The following is a 23,659-nucleotide window of genomic DNA, read 5'->3' on the forward strand; positions in this document are numbered from 1 at the left end:
GGACGCACTGACCGTGTCCCGGCTTCCATCGATGGTTCACCGCAGCCCGGAGGAGGGACCGACCTTCCACCGCTGCCCGGAAATCCGCGTCCAGGAGCCGTGCACTCTGACAGCAGTAAGCCGCTCTGAGCCGCCTCTACCCCGGCTACAAACACAGACACGTCCCGGGGAAGTGTGTGTGTGAGTGTGTGTGTGTGTGTGTGTGTGAGTGTGTGTGTGGGGACCCAGCGGTGCGTCCCCGCGGCTCGACCCGCCGAGCGGTGCCTCTGCCCGGGCACGGACCTCCCTGCGCCCCGGGGCCTCCACGGAGCCGCTCCTCCGGACGCATCCAACTTTTCCTGTTCACTCTCAGGCATTTTTCCATCTTCTCCAAAAGTGTGCGAACCTGAGCGGGATTAAGTTGCTTTTCTTGGTGCGTGTTTTGCGCTCGGCGTGCGTAAAGTCCGCGGTGAGCGGACGGAGCGGAGCCGGACCGAGCCGGACCGAGCCGGACCAGAGCGGAGGGTCATCCGAGCCGCAGCCGGATCAGACAGAGGGTTTTACGGGCTGAAGGGTTCATCCACCCGGTCTGGTTTTATTTACAGAGAGACGAAACTCCTGTTCGACGGAAAATAAGAAGAAAAACAGAAGAAAAACAGTTCAGTTTATTAAGTAAAAGTAAAAAAAAAAAAAAAAAAAAAAAAAAGTAAAGGAATTAGATCAACTTTTATTAATGTTCAGATTTGTAGTTCATTTTCATTTCGACGGAAAAAAAATAGTGTAACTGAGATTTATTCGGTGTTTTATCAGTGAAGAAGTTTTTGATTCTAAAAGTCAGAAACAATTTTTGTGTCTTTAAAAACAAATGTAAGACAGAGGGTTTATTCATATTTAGTTTAAAACAGACACTAACGGTGATGGTGAATTTATATTAAAACACAATTTAATTCAGATTCAACTGAAGCAGAAACATATTTAATGTAAACTTACACAGATTTTCAGTAAATGTTAAAGTTAATATAAGTGACAGAAGAGAAACTGTGTAGTTTTATGGTTTATAAAGTAAATCTGAGAAAAAAGAAAAAAAAAAAAAAAAAGATGAAGAGTGAAGAATAATTTTTAGGACCAACTTCCAACCAGAGGGTCGAAGCCACTGAAGGAGCCTCTGGTTTGGATCCGTCTATTTCATGGATCTGTGGTTGAAGTTTATGTTCAAATACATCAGATGAAGATGAAGAGTTCATTTTTTATACTTTCTATACTAAAAATGTACAATTAGACGTGAGTAAAAACTGTGAGTCAGGATTTAATTGGAGCTTTTTAACTCATGACACTGATTCAGTGGATTAAAATTAAAGATGTTGGTGATGATTCAGTTAAAAACCTGCAGAGAAAAGAGGAGGAAGCTCTGAATATTAGAGGATGAATGAACAGTGAACGCATCATGACAATAAAAGATGAAAAAGATTTAGTTGAACCTACACACAACGATCATATTTATGTGAAGCTGTTTGTGCTTCATCAAACTGAATCTGAGCGCCTCGACAGCTTTATTAAATCCACTTCATGGCTTTGATTTACAATGAAAATGTCAAACACAGACATTAACTGGATGTTTGTTTGTCCTGATGAACCTGAACTCACCGTGAGTCTGAGCTACATCCATCTGCAGCAAAAAAAAAAAAAAAAAACCCTGGAAATAAAAACTGACATGTACACAAAATGAAAACTGCACATGCAGTTAAACGCACCATCAGGTATTATTATTATTATTATTATTATTATTATTATTATTATTATTATTATTATTATTATTATTTATTAAGTGATTAATTGTTTGCATTTTGATGTTTTATGGTGTGTTCGTTGTAGGCATTTATATCACAGTAACAGTGAAAATGCGATTTATCGGCTAATATTGTGCGATGGTTTTTATTTGTGTTGCAGGATTTTTATTGATTTTGTCGCTTTAGGGAAAATTATTTTAAAAAAAACGACACAAACATGTGACGTTGAACACGAATCTGTCGACATGATCAGAAAGAAGAAATATGAAAATAAATGAAGAACGAGTCCAAGTTCAGGGGTTTGACAGGTGTCAGCGTTTATCGTTCAGGTCCAGACTGATCAGGGTCGGACCTGATCCTCTGGTTCTGGTTCTGGTTCTGGTTCTGGATGAAGCCCAAACTGGAGAATAAACCTGATGGAAGAGGTCGACTGAGGCCAGAGAGGAAACCGAGGAGGATCTGGACTGATGTGGACTGATGTGGTCTGATGTGGACTGACATAAACTGATGTGGACTGATGTGGACCGATGTAGGTTGATGTGGTCTGATGTGGACTAAGGTGGTCTGATGTGGTCTGATATAGACTGATGTGGTCTGACGTGGACTGACATGGTCTGATATGGTCTGATGTGGTCTTATGTAGACTGATGGGGTCTGACATGGACTGATGTGGACTGACCTGGTCTAATATAGTCTGATGTGGTCTTATGTAGACTGATGGGGTCTGATGTGGACTGATGTAGACTGATGTGGTCTGATGTGGACTGATGTGGTCTGTCGTGGACCAGTTTGTCCATTACTGATCAGTTGTTTTTGTCATAAATAGTGTAAATGATGCGTTTAAGGACCTGTTAAAAGTAAATACTGAGGAAATATTGAACTTTAAGGACCTGAAACTATAATACTTAATAGTTTTTTCTTAATAATTGTGTTTTTCTATTTTATTCCATTTCTAACATGTTCATTCAGTGATGAAACAGACGTCAAACTCGTTCAGTAAAAAATAAAAACAGAATAATCTGTAAATATGAATAAATACAAAGTTGTTTCCATGTTTTACAGTAAAAAAGTGAAATTACGTCTTGAAAATGTTTAGATTTTCAAAGTGTCCATTAAAAATGTGAAAAACCTGAACCTGAATGCCGTTTAATTTGAACGTATTCAGCCTCAGTCGATCATTTGCACATGTTCGTTTTATGGTGCAGCTCATATTTCAGCTTTAACGGCAGACAGAACATGGGTCCGGTTCTACTGACCAGGTTCTGTTTGATTCAGTTTAGTTTTAATGGAGTTTGTACTTTTAACACTTTCACTCCTTTTATTTTGTTTTACACTAAAACAAAGAGAAAAGTTTGTCATTATTTCTCAGTTATTCTGTTTTTATGTTACTGGTTCTGATCCACTTTAGATCACATGGGTCTGATAGTTGTTATATCAGGTGGATCGGACCCTCTGTTGACCCGGTTCTAGTCCATGGACCGCATGTCGGACCCCCTGGTTTAAGGTTCGTTTAGTTCTTTAGTCTGAAATGTCACTGTTCTTCTGACTCCACCTGCAGAACCTGGTCTGACCCGGCTGGTGACCCCTGGGTCTGGGTCTGGCTCTTGTTGTGACTCCGGTCCTGGTTCTGGATCTAGTTCTGGTTCTGACTCTGGTTCTCTCTGGTGTCCCCTCAGACATGCTGAAGCCGGGCGACCCCAGTGGGTCGGCCTTCCTGAAGGTGGACCCGTCCTTTGACCTGTGTGTTCTGGTCCTGGTCCTGGTTCTGACTCTGGTTCTGTCCCCGCAGACATGCTGAAGCCGGGCGACCCCAGCGGCTCGGCCTTCCTGAAGGTGGACCCGTCCTACCTCCAGCACTGGCAGCAGCTCTTCCCTCAGACGCAGCTGAAGGCGCCGCTGGCCCCGCCCCCGCCGCCACCTGACCGCCTGTCCATCCCCGTGGACGCCCTACGCCCGGCCCGTCTGCACGGCCACCTGCTGTCCTCCGCCCACTGCACCTCCTCGTCCTCCTCCTCATCCACCTCCTCGTCTTCGGCCTCCTCGGCGGCGGCGGCCCTGACCCCGCCCTCCTCCATCTCCATCTCCACCTCCGCCGGCCTGTCCCAGCTGCCCGTCCCCCAGCAGATCGCGCTCTTCGGGCAGGCGTTGGCCCCGGTGTGCGGGGGCCCCGGGGGTCCAGGAGGAGCCGGAGCCACGGGACCAGGAGGGGGAGGAGCCGACCTGGTGGTGGTGGTCGCCCCCGACAACCAGCAGGGTCACAACCCGGGACTCCTCCACCAGGCCAAGGAGCAGGGCTGTGGGGGGGCGGGGGTGGGGGTGGTGTCGTCCAGCGTGAAGAGCGGCGGCGGAGGAACGGGAGGCGGCGGCGGCGTGGAGGAGGGCGGGAAAGGAGGAGGAGCGGCGATGGCGGCGGCGTCCAGGCTGAAGCTGACGGCGGAGGAGCTGGACTATTACCTGTACGGACAACAGAGGATGGAGATCATCCCCCTGAGCAACCACACAGCTGAAGTCAACAACAGTACGCACACACACACACACACACACACACACTGAAACACACACACACACACACACACACACTGAAACACACACACACACACACACACACACACACACACACACACTGAAACACACACACACACACACACACACTGAAACACACACACACACACACACACACACTGAAACACACACACACACACACACACACACACACACACACACACTGAAACACACACACACACACACACACACACTGAAACACACACACACACACTGAAACACACACACACACACACACACTGAAACACATACACACACACACACTGAAACACACACACACACACACACACACACTGAAACACACACACACACACACACACACACACACACACACACTGAAACACACACACACACACACACACACACACACACACACTGAAACACATACACACACACACTCCCATCATGCACCACCAACAGCCTCCATGACCTTTGACCCTGGGTCTTCAATTCACTTTATCAAACTAAATCCTCCATGAAGTGAAATTAACAGACGTTAAAAATGATCAATTATTGATCAGAATCAGTTCAGATTTAATTATTATATAAACATGTTTTAATTATTGATCATTAGGACAATCTAATAAATGACTGATCGAAATAAAAAGCTCAATACGTGAACATTTTAAATTATTTATCATTAAATCATAAACTGTACATTATTTATCATTATAACATAAATAGTCTTAATTACTGCTTTATTATTATACAGTGATTTTTTTTTAAATTATTGATTATTATAATAATGATTTATTGCACATTTGTGGTGTTTTAACTGATGTGATCTTTTCTGTTTTAGTTCAGTAAATAGGCCTGAAGTTTCTCTCTTTTTTATTTTTTATAATGCTGTGTCTAAACATTCCCATAATCCTTTGCGTGTAAATCTACTTTTTAAAACAGTAAATATCTGAATAAAAGGCCTAAATCTGTTCAAAAATCAAATCAAACAGACGCAGTGTCTTTAAAATGTTTGAATTCTTGTTTTTTTTTTCACGGTGACTTTTACGTCACGTGCGTCCGTTCGGCGTGACTTCCCTGCGGGTCATGTGACAGCTGCGGTGTTGGACGCGGGTCAGAGGTCAAAGGTCAGCGGACCGGCAGCAGGCCTGTGGCGCGTGCGGACTTCTGAGGGTTTTCTATGATGCGTTCAGGCGTGTCCGTTTTATTGTCAGCGTGATGTGTTTAATGTCCGCCGGAGAAATGACTGATTTGTGTCAATCAAACGCATCGATTGGTTCGTGAAAAAAAAAAAAAAAAAAAAAAAAGATGCGCGTGAGTTATTTTCGATAAACCTTTTCTTAATGTATTTATTTTAATTAATGACTGATATTAAAATAATGAGCTTTGAATGTAATCATAAACGGTTTCACTTCGGTCTGACTCTGGTCTTTTTTTCTTTTCTTTTTTTTCATCTTTTATTACTTCCGTGCTCGTGCGTGCTCACGCGTGTCGGTGTGGTGTGTGCGCGCGTGGACAGGTATTGACAGCGCGCGCTCATGCGTCTCAGACCCCCGCTGTGTTGTTTAAAGTTGTCCGCTCGTGCAGAGCCGCGCTTACATCCGCGTGTCCCGCTTCGTCCCGCTTCGTCCCGCTTCGTCCCGGGTTAAAACAACAGCAGCAGCCGCTCGCGCCCCGCTGAGCCCGGGCTCGTGTCACGGTTTATTTTCGAAGAAACTTTCGTCATCCCAGAGTCTGAGCTGTAGTTTGAGTTTATGCGGAATATTTGACTGCGTGTGTTTGGTTTGAGATCCTCTGCAGCAGGTTTGGATTCATTTAGAACACACTTTATCTGAACGGTTCATGATGCAGCTCAGATTTAGAATAAAACAATAAATAAACCGGATTAAAACTGTCCGTTCTATTCTGTTAAATGCTCCGTAATTATTAAAAATATCAAATATTAATTTGACATCAGGCTTCATTTTATTCAGTTCATTTATTGAAGAAAGAGGAAAATGTGTCGAACGCAGATTTTTACTACAGACTCTATTCATGCGTTAGTTTAATTATTTTTGATGTTTTATTATTTAGGTGTTAAATGTTCTATTTTTTATTATTTCAGTTCGTTGTTAAAGCTCAGAACAGACGCACAGTCTGAGTTTGGGGACAGTCTCCATATGATCTGAGGTGCACGCGGAGGAGGGTTTGTTTTCGCTTTCATTTGGGGGGGGGGGGGGGTTTGACCTGGATTTGTGTTGGACTGAAAGTTTCTGATGGTTTGTGGTGTTTTTGGCTTTAGTTCCATGCCACTGTGTGCGTAAATGTTATAGATTATTGCGTAAATGTTGTGGCTTTATGCATAAATGTTGTAGATTTATGCGTAAATGTTGTAGATTTATGCGTAAATGTTGTGGATTTATGCGTAAATGTTGTGGATTTATGCGTAAATGTTGTGGATTTATGCGTAAATGTTGTGCAACTACACTTTGTCAAAAATGAACTTAATTTAAAGCAAAAAATGCCATAAAAGATATTTTGCGTTTTGATTATTTATTGTTCTTTTGCGTAAATGCTGTGCGTCTGTGTCGGCTCCCCTCCGCTGTGTACTCCCGTGTATTTTCCGTGTATTTCCTGTGTATTTTCCGTGTATTTCCCGTGTATTTTCCATGTATTTCCTGTGTATTTTCCGTGTATTTGCCGTGTATTTGCCGTGTATTTTCCGTGTATTTTCCGCGTATTTGCCGTGTATTTCCCGTGTATTAGCCGTGTATTTGCCGTGTATTTGCCGTGTATTTCCCGTGTATTAGCCGTGTATTTGCCGTGTATTTCCCGTGTATTAGCCGTGTATTTTCCGTGTATTTGCCGTGTATTTCCCGTGTATTTTCCGTGTATTTGCCGTGTATTTCCCGTGTATTTCCCGTGTATTTTCCGTGTATTTGCCGTGTATTTTCCGTGTATTTTCCGCATATTTGCCGTGTATTTCCCGTGTATTTGCCGTGTATTTGCCGTGTATTTTCCGTGTATTTCCCGTCTATTTGCCGTGTATTTACCGTGTATCTGCCGTGTATTTTCCGTGTATTTTCCGTGTACTCGGCCGTACTTTCCGCGGTGATAAAACGGACCATCAGCAGTAATCTGCGTCGATACGCGCCGGCAGGACCGATGAGGGATGGAGGGACAAGCAGGAATTAATTGCCGTATATAGTTTTGTGTTTGTGGAGTGGGGAGGGAGGGGGGAGCCTGGTGGTGGTGGTGGTGGTGTAGGGGGGTCACGGGGAGGGGAAGGGGGGGGGGATCGATCCAGCGGCCACCGGCCCGCTATTTATCATCCCAACACGGCCGTGTGGAGTCTCTGGGGTGTGAGTCTGTGTGTGTTTGTGTGTGTTGGGGGGGGGGGGATAAAGCAGTCACACACACACCCCCGTGTCAAAGCCCCTCCCCCAGTATTAATTACACCAATAATAATAATAATAATAATAATAATAATAATAATAATAATAAAAATAATGAGTTTTTTTTTTTCTGGCTCAAAAACCCAAATCGTCTCCTGATACAAAACCTTTAATGACTTTTCATCCACTAATGCTGTCGATTCATGTAAATAATTGGCATAAAATGCAGTTGATCATCTTTTCCGCAGCATCACTAGTCTTTTTCAGATGCATCCTTAGTTACCGTGGAAACACTGTCATCTTCTCCAACATTGATTCACCGGTAAAACCCACGGAGTTGGATCAATGACAGCGGATGGACACACTGGGTTTATCTCAAATTATAAATAAAATGAACCAAAATCAATCCCAAAAAAATTACAAAATAATTAATAATGTGGAAAAACTAAGCAAAAATGTATCGAGGACATGATTAAATAAGTGACAAAATAAAGAAAAACAGCTAAAGGGATCAATAAAAGGAGCAAAACTGAAACATTAATCAGCAAAAATAATAAGTAATGTGAACAAAATAAGACACAAACGGAAGAAATTTGAAGTAAAAATACAAAAGTCTGCAAGAAAAGGAAGAAAAACAAGCAAAATACACAACAAAATTAACAGAAATTAAGAGAAAAATAATTAAACAGCCAATGAAATTAACAAAAAACAGCCAAAGTCGTCAATAAAATGAAGAAAATAAATGTTTAAAAATGGTGCCGTGAGCTCAATGAGGTTGTAGATGTTTGTTTTCTGTTCAGTTAATGATAGATTTGACGGAAAAACTTTTCACTCTTCACTTTTTCTTCACTTTTTCTCTGTTTTTCATTTAATAACCTCTGAATTGACTCTGAGCTTTAATGAACATCTACATGATCAGTGAATTAAATGTAAGAAAATACAGGATTTACACTGAAATATAGAGGATGATAGTATAATAAATACTGATTAATCACTTAAAAACCACCACTATTATCAGCAGTTATTAAATCTGATCAGAAAAGCAGTGAAATGTTGTGAAATACTAAAAAAAAAAAAAAAAGAAATATTGTTACTTAACACACCGTTTTTCTTAAAAGAATAATATTTGGACTGAATTTCTACTTAAATAAAACTTAATACTGTTTCTATATTGTAACATCTGCCTGGAAACAAATTTATAAGATCAATAAAATGAGTAATATTTGTAAAAGAAGCGTAAATGACTGTCAGTGGAGTTAGATTTGTCTTTTAATTCATGTTAAATGATTTAAAAATAACAGTAAATATTAGAACGGCTTCATCTTTATTAATATCATCAGTAAAACACTGAACCGTAAATGTGGAGCTGGATTTATAATAGCAATAGTAGTTTATATTATTAATAATAATAATGATAATAATAATAATAATCTTTAATTTTTAAACCCAGACGACACTGAATACAATCAGATGAAAACCATGTGACGCTGAACGACACGTGAATAAAACATATAAAACAGAATGAATAATAAAATATCACCTATAAACTCAATGTTTCCTCCCTGTTTTCATTAATAAAAGTTGCGTTAAATAATCTTTAATAACTGACATTTAAACAATCACAGGAAAATAAAATGAATATAAAGCCTTTAAGCTCCACTTCAGTGCATTTGTTTAATGTTTTCATCCATTTCAGGTTCATATTTGAAATATTTCAGATGATTTTATATAAAAAATATTCAGATAAAGTCTGATGTAAAAATCTGTTTTTATTTAATTTCTATATAAAGAACGAGTGTTGACTAATTACAGAAAGTTAAATGATGAAAAAAGTCACAGTGGAAACAACAAAAGTAGAAATATTTATTCATTTATTTCAGTAAAACTGAAGAGAATCTGTTAAAAATAAAAGGCGTGACTGCACAGAGGGATGTTTTATTATAGAATATTATTTTTATCGCTGATGGATCCATTAAAGAACTTTTTATCGTTGTGTTTGTGGAAGTGACGGCATAAAATGGAGCTGGTTTTACATGTTTTCTACGTTAGAGAGCAAAAAAAAAAGACCGAGCACGAGTAAAACTTCAACATGAGACAGATTTTTAAGAACTTCAGTTTGTACGAGTCAAATTAAAACATATAAACCATTGAATACTACATTTCCCATGATGCAACAGGGCCTGGTTTTTTCACAGATTTAGACAAACATCACATTTATGATCTGTTTTCTGTACTTTCACTTTATAATCTGCTCTGAAACACCACTACTACTACTAATAATAACTGAAGCAGAGTTATTGTGATATAAACCCCAACAACGAACACACCATAAAACATCAAAATGCAAATAATTAATCCCTTGATAAATAACAACAACAACAACAACAACAACAACAACAACAATAATAATAATAATAATAATAATAATAATAATAATTGAAGCAGAGTTACACGGTGATTTGCAAAATAAATTTCTAAATGAAAAAAAAGTGAATCATAAGAAAATAATACAAATATAACTATAAGACTATTAATACAATGTAAGTTCATATATAATATAATATAACATAATATATAAGTTAAAGCTGATTTTCTGTTTGAGTTAAATGAACCTGTTTTTAAATCCTGTGACGTTTGTGTTAAATTCACTTCATTAAGTCTGTGGTCGACGTTAAAACGTGCGTTTGAGTCTTTAGTTTGATTTACTGTTGAGTTCGTGTTGATAGTTCAGTTAATTCTTTTTACTTCAGGTTTTAAACAGTAACTTTTGTCAGTTTGTTAAAAGTCGAGTCCATGTGTTTGGGTTTAACGTCTGCTCAGTGTGTTCATCCAAAAAAACAGAAAAATATTAGAAAAAATAACCCAGAAAAACCCAAATAATGATGTGTTTTTGGGGGAAAAAAGAGTCCGAAAATTGTGTTTATGATAAATATGAAATTAAATCCATCATAAAAGAGTTAAAATGATTCATCTGAAACAGATTAAATGAGACATCACATGAGTTCTCAAGATATTTGAATAAATATTGTAATAAATGTGATGATAAAACATTGGACTGCTTTAACCTGGTCCCTGAATGCACCACGGTCCCCTTCAGGATCACCTGAAACCATCGAATCCTGAGCAGTCGAGCCTGTTGTTTTTTTACGTGACGTCATTAAATGCACATATTGGTTTGTTTTGGGTGTAAAAACAAAACTGTTTATGTAAAAAAAAAAAAAAACAGTTGGTTTAACGGAAGAAAAAGTGAGAAAATGCAAAAATAAAACAGTTGGAGTTCAACTAAAACGATGAGAACTTGAACCGACTATGACCTGGTTCATGTTGTTCAAAACTGACTCCAATAAACGCAATAAACATTTTCATGTCAGTGTCGATAATTATTGCCATAAATGTCAACTTTAAAGTGAAAGTTCAGTAAATGAGACATTTTTTCATGGTTTTAAACCATTTATAAAAGATGCAAAAAGATTTTAAAAAACAAAAAAAAAACAGTGATGTAAAGAATGTAACAAACAGTCAAAGATAAAATAAGAAGAAAACAGGAACAAAATGACAACAATATGAAAATGACAAAAGACATAAGAAAAAAAAATTCAAGAAAAAAACATAAATGATATAAAAACAAAGAATGACAAAGAAATTACATAATTGACAAGATTTTACAAAACAAAAACAACGTGAAAGACACAAGAAGAAAAAAAAAACAGCTTAAAAAGCAAAACAGCAACGAGATGAAAGCAACATAAACGATGGGTTTGTACGAAATCTGGACATCGTAGACACGCTCCCTCCACGAATGTCTACGAACTCCAGATTTCATATAAACTGGAAGATTCGTACAAACCCATTGTTCGTAAGAATCTTTGTGACCTCGATGGCATTAGCGCTGTTTCCTTAAAAATGACGTCCAGTCTGAGAAAACGGAAAAAAACAGGTGTTTTTGGTCTGTTTTTCCATTTCTGTCAGGTACGAACTTTATTTATTGTTATTGGAGAAAACAAAAATCAATACTTTTTTTTTTTTTTTTTTAAATTTGGTTTATCGGTTTTGACTCTGAAAAAGAAAAATGCCTTGAAATTCAATTTTAATTTTTCTATTTTAAAACAAAAATCAAATTACCCACTGGTTTTTCTTCCGTTTCTGAAAAGTAAGTCCAACAGTTACACGGACCCTTTACCATCACCTTTTAGCTCTGTTTTGGTCTCCACCACCTCTGAACCACAGCTGTTTTCACAGACTGCAGTGAAGCTCCTCTGACCCTAACATGACTCCCATTAAATGCTCAAATCTGTTCAGTTGTTTTCATTTCATTGACTCCAAATGTGTTGGAACTCGTTCATCTCTCAGACCGGTTGGTTCAGACTCAGTCTGATCCCAGATCAGTGGACTGGATGTTGTTCACTTCTCCTCCATTCCCGTGTCGGTGTTTTCTCATTGGTCCATGCACTTCAATGGGACTGAGTGGAACTGGTTTAAAACCACTACAAACTGGACCAGCACTGGACACATCACACCTGTTGTCCCGCCCTCAGACGCTCGGTGTCTCTGTAGGTGAATGGAGCTGTGGGCGGAGCTTGGCTGGGCCGGACGCTGAGCTTTTGCATGCTGATTGGAGGATGGGTCCAAAGGCTGAATGTGGTTTGATTGACAGCTGTTTTCAGATCTGCTCCTTCACTGACACAGTTCAGTTTAACCCATAAAGACCCAAAGACCCACCGGCGACCATAATCATCTACTGATCTAAACTGTTTCATATCTGCTGATCCACTCATCCTGTCAATACATGAAATAATTGGTGTAAAATACAGTTCTTCATCTTTTCATGGTCATCAGATATGACCCATTTGGACGTTCAGAGGCTTCGTAGTTACCATGGAAACACCGTCATCTTCTACAACATTGATTCACCAGTAAAACCCATGGAGTTGGATCAATGACAGTGGATGGACATGCTTATTTTATGCCCAGTTTATGATATATTTTGCAGAAAATTTTTCTTTTTCTTCATTTTTCTCTGTTTTGAGTATGATACCCCTCAACTTTAATGTGAGCTTCAATAAACATCTACATAATCAGTACATTAAATATAGGAAAATACTTGATTTTCACTTAAAAATGCAAAATTCAGAGGATGATATTAGAGTAAATGGTGATAAATTAATTAAGAAAAGTTTAAAATAGAGAAAAATTAATTTGAAAAATGCCACAAAAATAATGCTGGGTCTTTATGGGTTAATGCCGTCACACATTCTGCTGTGAAATCACAGAAACCAGATGAACAGTTCATTAACTGAAAACACAACCACTGGACTAACTGGTACACTGAACTGAAGGGACAGGTTTTCTTGTTTCGTTGGTACAATAAGGTTACTGAGCATTTTCTGAAAGTGGAACGGAGGACGAATTTATGTTGAAAGAACTGGACCATTTTTTTGGACGTAAGCGACACTGAGCTTCAACTGAAGGACGAGCAGACCAGACTGAAGTGAACCGTTTGTCTTCATTTTTTTTTGTTCACCAGTGAATCGGTTTTCAGACTCAAACATCGGTTCATTCTGTTGGTTTAGAAAACAACGTTCAGGGTCTGGAGATGAGGTTAACGTGACCTAAAAATCTGAGGAAAAATGAGCAGAATATTTGAAAATGAGGAGAGCTGATCATTCCATCCCATCCAGAACCCTGAGTTTATTCAGTTAACCCTCAAAAACCAAAACCATCTACTGATCTAAGCTGTTTCATAGTGTACTGTAATACTGCACTATCATTTAATACTTCATATAATACTGGCTGAAAAACTTGGATCTGACCACATTTCCCTACAGTCTGAACAGAGCCGCTGAACTCCACAACAGGACAGAACCGAAGTTACCGACGGAACAGCCAGGATTAGATGTGATGTTTCAGATTGAAGGAACATTCACTCCAGCTTTCCTTTAACCCAGAAGGACCCACTGCGACTTTTATGGCAGTTCACTGTAAATCCTGTATTTTCTTATATTTAATTGACTGATCATGTAGATGTTCATTAAAGCTCAGAGTCAATTCTAAGGTTCTTTTGTCAAAAACAGATCAAACTGAATAAAGTGTCTTCCAATCTGTCATGAACATAAACCCAATGTGTTTACATTTACAAAGTATCCTTCAACCATAAAATATGAACAAACTGAACAAATATGAACGAACCGAACAAATATGAACAAAACTGAACAAATATGAACGAACTGAACAAATATGAACAAATATGAACGAACTGAACAAATATGAACAAACTGAACAAATATGAACAAACTGAACAAATATGAACGAACCGAACAAATATGAACAAATATGAACGAACCAAACAAATATGAACGAACCCAACAAATATGAACAAACTGAACAAATATGAACAAATATGAACGAACTGAACAAATATGAACAAACTGAACAAATATGAACAAACTGAACAAATATGAACGAACTGAACAAATATGAACAAATATGAACGAACTGAACAAATATGAACAAACTGAACAAATATGAACAAACTGAACAAATATGAACGAACCCAACAAATATGAACAAACTGAACAAATATGAACAAATATGAACGAACTGAACAAATATGAACAAACTGAACAAATATGAACAAACTGAACAAATATGAACAAATATGAACGAACCGAACAAATATGAACAAACTGAACAAATATGAACGAACCCAACAAATATGAACAAACTGAACAAATATGAAGGAACCGAACAAATATGAACAAACTGAACAAATATGAACGAACCGAACAAATATGAACGAACCGAACAAATATGAACAAACTGAACAAATATGAACGAACCGAACAAATATGAACGAATATGAACGAACCGAACAAATATGAACAAATATGAATGAACCGAACAAATATGAACAAATATGAACGAACTGAACAAATATGAACAAACTGAACAAATATGAACGAACCGAACAAATATGAACGAACCGAACAAATATGAACAAACCGAACAAATATGAACAAACTGAACAAATATGAACAAATATGAATGAACTGAACAAATATGAACAAATATGAACAAATATGAACGAACCAAACAAATATGAACAAATATGAACAAACCGAACAAATATGAACAAATATGAACGAACCGAACAAATATGAACAAACTGAACAAATATGAACAAACCGAACAAATATGAACAAACTGAACAAATATGAAGGAACCGAACAAATATGAACGAACCGAACAAATATGAACGAACCGAACAAATATGAACAAACTGAACAAATATGAACGAACCGAACAAATATGAACAAACTGAACAAATATGAACAAATATGAATGAACTGAACAAATATGAACGAACTGAACAAATATGAACAAATATGAACGAACTGAACAAATATGAACAAACTGAACAAATATGAATGAACTGAACAAATATGAACGAACTGAACAAATATGAACAAATATGAACAAACTGAACAAATATGAACAAATATGAACAAACTGAACAAATATGAACAAACTGAACAAATATGAACGAACCGAACAAATATGAACAAACTGAACAAATATGAACGAACCGAACAAATATGAACAAACTGAACAAATATGAACGAACCGAACAAATATGAACAAACTGAACAAATATGAACGAACCGAACAAATATGAACAAACTGAACAAATATGAAGGAACCGAACAAATATGAACAAACCGAACAAATATGAACGAACCGAACAAATATGAACGAACCGAACAAATATGAACAAACTGAACAAATATGAACGAACCGAACAAATATGAACAAATATGAACGAACCGAACAAATATGAACAAATATGAACGAACCGAACAAATATGAACAAACTGAACAAATATGAACGAACCGAACAAATATGAACAAACTGAACAAATATGAACAAATATGAACGAACCAAACAAATATGAACGAACCGAACAAATATGAACAAATATGAACGAACCGAACAAATATGAACAAATATGAACGAACCGAACAAATATGAACGAACCGAACAAATATGAACAAATATGAATGAACTGAACAAATATGAACGAACCGAACAAATATGAACAAATATGAACGAACCGAACAAATATGAACAAATATGAACGAACCGAACAAATATGAACAAACTGAACAAATATGAACAAATATGAACGAACTGAACAAATATGAACAAACTGAACAAATATGAACGAACCGAACAAATATGAACAAATATGAACGAACTGAGCAAATATGAACGAACTGAACAAATATGAACAAATATGAACGAACTGAACAAATATGAACAAACTGAACAAATATGAACGAACCGAACAAATATGAACAAATATGAATGAACTGAACAAATATGAACAAACTGAACAAATATGAATGAACCGAACAAATATGAACAAATATGAACGAACCGAACAAATATGAACAAACTGAACAAATATGAACGAACCGAACAAATATGAACAAACTGAACAAATATGAACGAACCGAACAAATATGAACAAACTGAACAAATATGAACGAACCGAACAAATATGAACAAACTGAACAAATATGAACAAATATGAACAAATATGAACGAACTGAACAAATATGAACGAACTGAACAAATATGAACAAATATGAACGAACTGAACAAATATGAACAAACTGAACAAATATGAACGAACTGAACAAATATGAACGAACTGAACAAATATGAACAAATATGAACAAACTGAACAAATATGAACAAATATGAACAAACTGAACAAATATGAACAAACTGAACAAATATGAACGAACCGAACAAATATGAACAAATATGAACAAACTGAACAAATATGAACGAACTGAACAAATATGAACGAACCGAACAAATATGAATAAATATGAACAAACTGAACAAATATGAACAAATATGATCAAACTGAACAAATATGAACAAACTGAACAAATATGAACGAACTGAACAAATATGAATGAACCGAACAAATATGAATAAATATGAACAAACTGAACAAATATGAACAAATATGAACAAACTGAACAAATATGAACAAACTGAACAAATATGAACGAACTGAACAAATATGAATAAATATGAACAAACTGAACAAATATGAACAAATATGATCAAACTGAACAAATATGAACAAACTGAACAAATATGAACAAACCGAACAAATATGAACGAACTGAACAAATATGAACGAACCGAACAAATATGAACAAATATGAACAAACTGAACAAATATGAACAAATATGAACAAACTGAACAAATATGAACAAATATGAACGAACTGAACAAATATGAACAAATATGAACAAACTGAACAAATATGAACAAACTGAACAAATATGAACAAATATGAACGAACCAAACAAATATGAACAAACTGAACAAATATGAACAAATATGAACAAACTGAACAAATATGAACAAACTGAACAAATATGAACGAACCGAACAAATATGAACAAACTGAACAAATATGAACAAATATGAACGAACCAAACAAATATGAACAAACTGAACAAATATGAACAAACTGAACAAATATGAACAAATATGAACGAACCAAACAAATATGAACAAACTGAACAAATATGAACAAATATGAACAAACTGAACAAATATGAACAAACTGAACAAATATGAACAAACTGAACAAATATGAACGAACTGAACAAATATGAACGAACTGACGTGTATTTGTACTGATATTCTCCGTTATTAAATGTTTGTGGTGTTATTCGTAGATCTGCTGTGATCTGTTCATTGTTTTAATAATGAGCTGAGACTTAATTTGTAGCAATTGTTCATATTTTAGTTTCAAACTCCATCATTTTAATAATATTCTACCTGTTCTTAAATGTTTGTGTAACATTGTGTCCAACTCATGTTTAAATTATAAGTTCGTTCATAATGTTGTTAAAATGTGACTTTTTTTCTTATGAAATCTCAGTTTTTTCAGGTTATTCACATCTTTTTTTTTTATATGTAAACCTTTTCATAATTTAATGTTTTTTTTTTCTCTAAAACCTTCATTATTTATGGACTAATGTGTTATTATGGTTCTGGTCCGGCCCACTTCAGATCCATTTGGGCTGAATGTGAAGTTTTGAACCTTCATTTAACTTCATTCTTTTAACCCGTTTTCTTCATCTTAGTTTCTGTGTCTAAACCAAACCGGACCGAACTGAACTGGACCAAACCGAACCGGGCCTCATTATGTGGTTCTGTGTTTTCGATGCTGTCGTTGTCGTTTCATGGGAAGTGGACCCGTTGTGTCAAACTTCTGTTTAAAACGTTCCAGGTTCTGTGGGTCCAAATGTTCTGGTGGTTCTGGTCTGGGTGTACAACTGGAGCGGGTCTGAAACGTTCCAGGTTCTGTGGGTCCAAATGTTCTGGTGGTTCTGGTCTGGGTGTACAACTGGAGCGGGTCTGAAACGTTCCAGGTTCTGTGGGTCCAAATGTTCTGGTGGTTCTGGTCTGGGTGTACAACTGGAGCGGGTCTGAAACGTTCCAGGTTCTGTGGGTCCAAATGTTCTGGTGGTTCTGGTCTGGGTGTACAACTGGAGCGGGTCTGAAACGTTCCAGGTTCTGTGGGTCCAAATGTTCTGGTGGTTCTGGTCTGGGTGTACAACTGGAGCGGGTCGGGTCCATGTTGGTGGGTTTGTGTTTGAAGTTGGCAAGAAAGTGGAGACCTAAAGTGTGGAGAATAGAAGGAGTTCTCCAGGTTCTGCAGTCGGATCCAGAACCAGATCCAGAACCAGACCTGGGCCTGTGTTAGGGGTGTGGACCAGGTGGAGGGTTGTGGGTTCTGTTCAAACCAGGTCCAGAGGCTGAACGGCGGTGGGTTTGTTGGGCGTCATCGGTGGCGCTCGTCCTCGCTGTGTGGTCCGGTCCGGTCTGATCCGGTCTCATCTGGACCAGAACCAAACCCGTGAACATGTCGGCTTCGTCAAAGCGTTCGTCCTCCACCTCCTGCATCGACGCCGACGCCGCTCAGATAAACGGCGTGGACGCTCGGACACGTGTGAGGCTGTGAAAGTGTTTAAAGGCGGGTTTTCCGGATCAGAACCGACGCCCACTCTAAGGCCTCAGGCGTTTTTCCTGAGCGGCAGCGGCGGTGTCGTAAACGGCGTCCGCAGCGGCGCCGTCTAAACACTGGCGATGGATGTAACAGAACGGTGGGTTTGAGTGATGGAGCGCCAGCAGAACACGCCATAACAAGTTCAACGGCAGTTCATCCGTCTGACGGACGGAAACAGCTGCACGTCGTTAGTGACAGGCCACGCCCCTAAGGCCGACGGCGTCCAATCAGAAGCAAGAAACCAACAGCAGAAAAAAAAATCACCATTAAAGATGAATTTAAAACTACAACAGAGATGAATCAAAAGAAAAGAAAAGGAAAGAAAAGAAAAGAAAAGAAAAGAAAAAAGAGAAAGAAACGGAATGGAAAGAAAAGAAAGATTAAAGATGTTTGGATTTAAAACTACAACAGACAAAATAAAATAAAATAAAACAGAAACAACAGAAAATTCAACTCAGACTGAAGTTTCATGTTTTAGGTAAAAGTTAAAACAGACGATTAATGAACAGAAAAATGACAGAATTAGATAAAATACAAAAAAACAAAAAACAAAGGTAAGATTAAAGGTAAATGCATCCCATAATAATAACAAATAAAATAAATGAACTGATATTGAACAGAATAATATAATAACTGATGTTAAACTTTAATACAAATGATTAATAATCAGACAACGACAGAATTAAGTGTAAAACCAGGATTTAAAATATAATAAAAACAAAATGAAGTTAAACTTTTATGAAGATTAATAAACTGATAATGAGACAAACGAGAATAAAATATGAATAAAATAATTCATGTAAAACAGAAAGAAAGTATTAAAATAAAATATGTTCTATAACATAAGTCAGTAAATCTGATGATTTAACAGAAACTAAATGAATTAAATACAAATAAATCTAATAAGTAACAGAATTAGTAAAAAAAAAAAAAAAAAAAATCCCCTTTTTTATTGCAGCATCAGAAATAAAAGTCAATACTACATTATGTATATATTTATATATATTTTTTTAAATTTTATTTTTATCAGGGAGGTCATACATAGTCCAGCATTTTACATTTTAAGACATGTTTCAACAGCGATGATCTTCCAACCTCTGTTCTCCCGTACATGTTCCACCATATTTGAAACAGGTTTATGTTCTACTGAACAGTTGAACAGTGGCTGTCATTTCCACTCATCCATCCTTCAAGATCCACACACAATACAATCCATATGATATTTCACTAAGTTACAGCAAATCTGGTCTCCTGGGTCTAATGTGTCTAATCCATTTAACCCACAGTCTCAAAAACTTTTCCAATTGCATTTTGAATGATAATGTTAGTCTTTCCATAAAATAAATATCATATATAATTTTATACCAATAATCCATACATTATGTATATATTTATATATATAGTGAGTTTATTATTTAGGTTTTAATCATAGTTTTAAAAACCCAGTTTTTATCTGTTAAATGTCAGGTAATTTACTTTATCTTTAAACCTTTTAATAGAGATTTATTTTCATTTATTATCATCTATAATCATCTATAATGTAGTGAATGGTTTTATTTAATAGTGAACAGACGTTAAATCTTATTTCTTGTGTTTAATGTGAGATTAATCAGGATTTTATTCAACACACATCATGTTTTTCTGATTATTTCTTAGATTTTTTTCCTTGCTTGGACAGACGTGAAAATAATATTTACTTTAACCTGTAAAAAATATGAAATACTGATTATTTTCTGCACATATTTCCTCTGTTATCACGTGTGTGTGTGTGTGTGTGTGTGTGTGTGTGTAAGACTAAAGTAATAATAAAAGACAGATAAAAACGACATATATTTAATATTAACAGTAAACAGGTGATTTTAACCAGATTATGATTCAAAAACATAATTATAGACGTTTATAAAACAGTGAGTTTAACATTAAAAAGTTAGTTTTTATATCAGATAAGAGGATATAATAAAACATAAACAGATTTATAAATAAAAATTACTCATAAATTCAACAGATCAGCCTTTGTTGCACTGTTTTTGTTTTTGTTGTTCAGGATAAAATTATCTTTTTTATATAATATTTGTGTTTTTGTTCTTATATTTTAGTCTCATATGAAGCTGTAGTTTTTTCAAATGTGGGATTAAATTACTATTAATACATTCAACCATATTTTCATGGTAAATTAAACCTAATTATAGATAAAGTGCAGTGATTCCAGTCGTGTAAACACATAAAAGTCGTATTTTTATTGGATCTGAAGTGGATTTTTTTTAGGCGGTGTAATTCTGCGTTTTCCCGTTTTTCCAGCTGACCCTGAACGCACCGTCGGGCCTGTTTCCCATTGGCTGCGGCGTGACGGTGTGTTTTATAAATGACCATAATCCGCTGTAATGTGGTCCGATCCATCACACGTGTCACTTCGGTCACGGAACAGATTTAATTTTGGGAAAAACGCAGAAAAACACCATGAACTTCCTGTTTGAGGGTCGCGGTCGCGCTGGGAGTTTTCAGCCCCGATAATCATCTGTCATTAAGTGGCTCCAGTTAATTAACATCCAATGAACGTCCATTACTGTCAGATGGCATTCTGGGTAAATGTTGACACTCCACATATTCCCAGAATGCCCTGCTCTGGGAGGTTGGAGGTGGGTTCATGGACGCTCAGACCAGTCGGACATGTAGATGTCAACACTATGGGTATGGTGTAATTCAGGTTCCGGGGCTCCTGTTCTATCCAGTGACTCTGTTTTTGTACGTTTTACCTCAAATTAAAACAAAATAATTCACATTTTAACATCATTAGTCGTCAGAGTCAATTCAAAGGTCAAAGGTCATTTTATGAAAACAGACAAAACTGAAGAAAAAGTGAATTTTTCAGCAAAATGTATCATTGACTCAATATAAAAACAAATCAACCTTATTATTATTATTATTATTATTGTTATTATTATTTTGTTCATTTTAATTGTTTTTTTTTTTTTTTTTTTTACTTCATCATTACTTATTTGATTTGTTTTCTTCATTTTTTTGCTATTTTGTGTTTTTTTTTTTCAACTTCTGTTCAGTTTATGGCTTATTTTGTTCATGTTACTTATTATTTTGTTGATTACTTTTCATTTTTGTTCATTTTTTGCTTATTTTATTCTTTTTTAACTTAATTTTATGAACTTGGTTACACATGATGTAAAACAAAACAAAAATTTGTTTTTTGATGTGAAACTCACTGTTTTCAGTTTTTATGTGATGTTTTTATCCACATAATCACCCCCGAACCTTTTATTTTAATAGTGTTTTTCATCATATTTATTTCTAGTCGTGAACCGACTGTGTCCACGTGTCCAAAACCAGTCAAAGTCTGAGCGAAAAGTCCACGAAAGACGGAAAAAAACAGCTTTAAGGAGTCAAACCTGAACATGTGACTGGACAGAACAGGAACCCCGGAACCTGAATAACACCAACCCATAGTGTTTATATGTATACGTCCGACTGGTCTGAGTGTCCATGAACCCACCTCCGGCCTCTGAGAGCAAGGCATTCTGGGAATCATGGAGTGTCAACATTTACCCAGAATGCCATCTGACAGTAATGGACGTTCATTGGATGTTAATTAACTGGAGCCACTTAATGACAGATGATTATCGGGGCTGAAAACAGTGACTTTCACATAAAAAAACAAACTTTTATATATATATATATATTTTTAATTATGTATAATTAAGTTTATAGAATTGAGGAAGAGAGAATAAAACGAATGACAATTGAACAAAAATGAAAATGAATCAACAAAATAATAAGTAACGTGAACAAAATAAGGAAACGGAACAAAAGTTGAAGAAAAAGTCACGAAATCAGGAAAAAAAATCAATGAATTAGTTTTTAAAATCTGACTTTATTCTCCTAAAATTACGGGTTTTACGTCGATATTTTACGACTTTATTCTCATAGTGTCAGGTGTTTTTATTTTCCTAACGCCGTCATACAAATGTACTCATATTCACTAATATTGTTTTTTTTTTTTGTTTTTTTTTTTGTTCTTTCGTGTTATATTAGTTTTATATTTAAACAGGTTGTTTATCATTTTAAAGATAAATCTGTTTTTCATTTATATGTATTTTATTCACAGGTTTTTGTTTTGTTTTGGGGAAATCTTCGTTAATTCTTTCTTTTCTCTGTTTAAATTATATTTTATGAACACATTTTAGGTTTTTTTTGGTCAAATCTATAAAAAACCTTGTGTTTAAGTTTAAATTATTGAACTTTTTTGAATATATTTAAATATATTTATTGGTTAATTTTTCCTGAATCCGTCCGTTGTGTGTTTAAGTTGATATTTTTTCCTGTTTATTTTTTACATTTTTTTTTCAATTCATCTTTTTCTTAATGACTTATTTAACCAGATAAGTCACCAAATAACAAAAAGTCATGTTTTTTTTTTCTTTTTTGTTTTTTTGGTCATATTTGTCAGATTAATTTGTCAAATATTCCATCATTTCTGCTTTTAACTTGTTTGTTTTTGTCACATTTTCCTGTTTTCTTTGTTCCATTCTTTAATTCCATCCTCTTTTTTGTGTTTAAGTTGTTTTTTAATTATTATTATTATTGACATATTTTCCTGATTTCTTGGTAAAATATTCTTAAATCCGTCTTTCTTTCTGTTTTTAAATTGGATTATTTCACTTTTATTGGTCACTTTTCATCTTATTTTGGTCAAATTCTCCCTCTTTTTAATTATTTATTATTGATGTTTTTGTTGTGTTCTTTCTTTTTTCTTCTTCATAAGTCGGTCTTTTCTGATATTCGTCTGTTTTTTCGTGGCGCTCCTTCTGACTCCGCCCTCTTCCTCGTTTCCAGGATGTGACATGTGCGCTGATAACCGGAACGGGGAGTGTCCCATGCACGGTCCCT

At 36.2% G+C, this 23,659-nt stretch overlaps 1 protein-coding gene across 1 annotated transcript in view; it reads left to right on the plus strand.

Annotated features, from left to right (window-relative positions):
* The window catches only part of LOC115416759 (putative histone-lysine N-methyltransferase PRDM6), a 39,656-nt gene continuing 15,997 nt past the window's right edge, over window positions 1-23,659 (plus strand). The window contains exons 1-3 of the mRNA XM_030130619.1: window positions 1-115; window positions 3,556-4,284; window positions 23,606-23,653. Of these exons, the coding sequence (XP_029986479.1) occupies window positions 3,558-4,284; window positions 23,606-23,653 (775 nt within the window). The 5' untranslated portion in view covers window positions 1-115; window positions 3,556-3,557. The remainder of the gene's footprint in view (window positions 116-3,555; window positions 4,285-23,605; window positions 23,654-23,659) is intronic.

This window comes from Sphaeramia orbicularis, unplaced genomic scaffold (assembly GCF_902148855.1).
Source record: "Sphaeramia orbicularis unplaced genomic scaffold, fSphaOr1.1, whole genome shotgun sequence".
NCBI lineage: Eukaryota > Metazoa > Chordata > Actinopteri > Kurtiformes > Apogonidae > Sphaeramia > Sphaeramia orbicularis.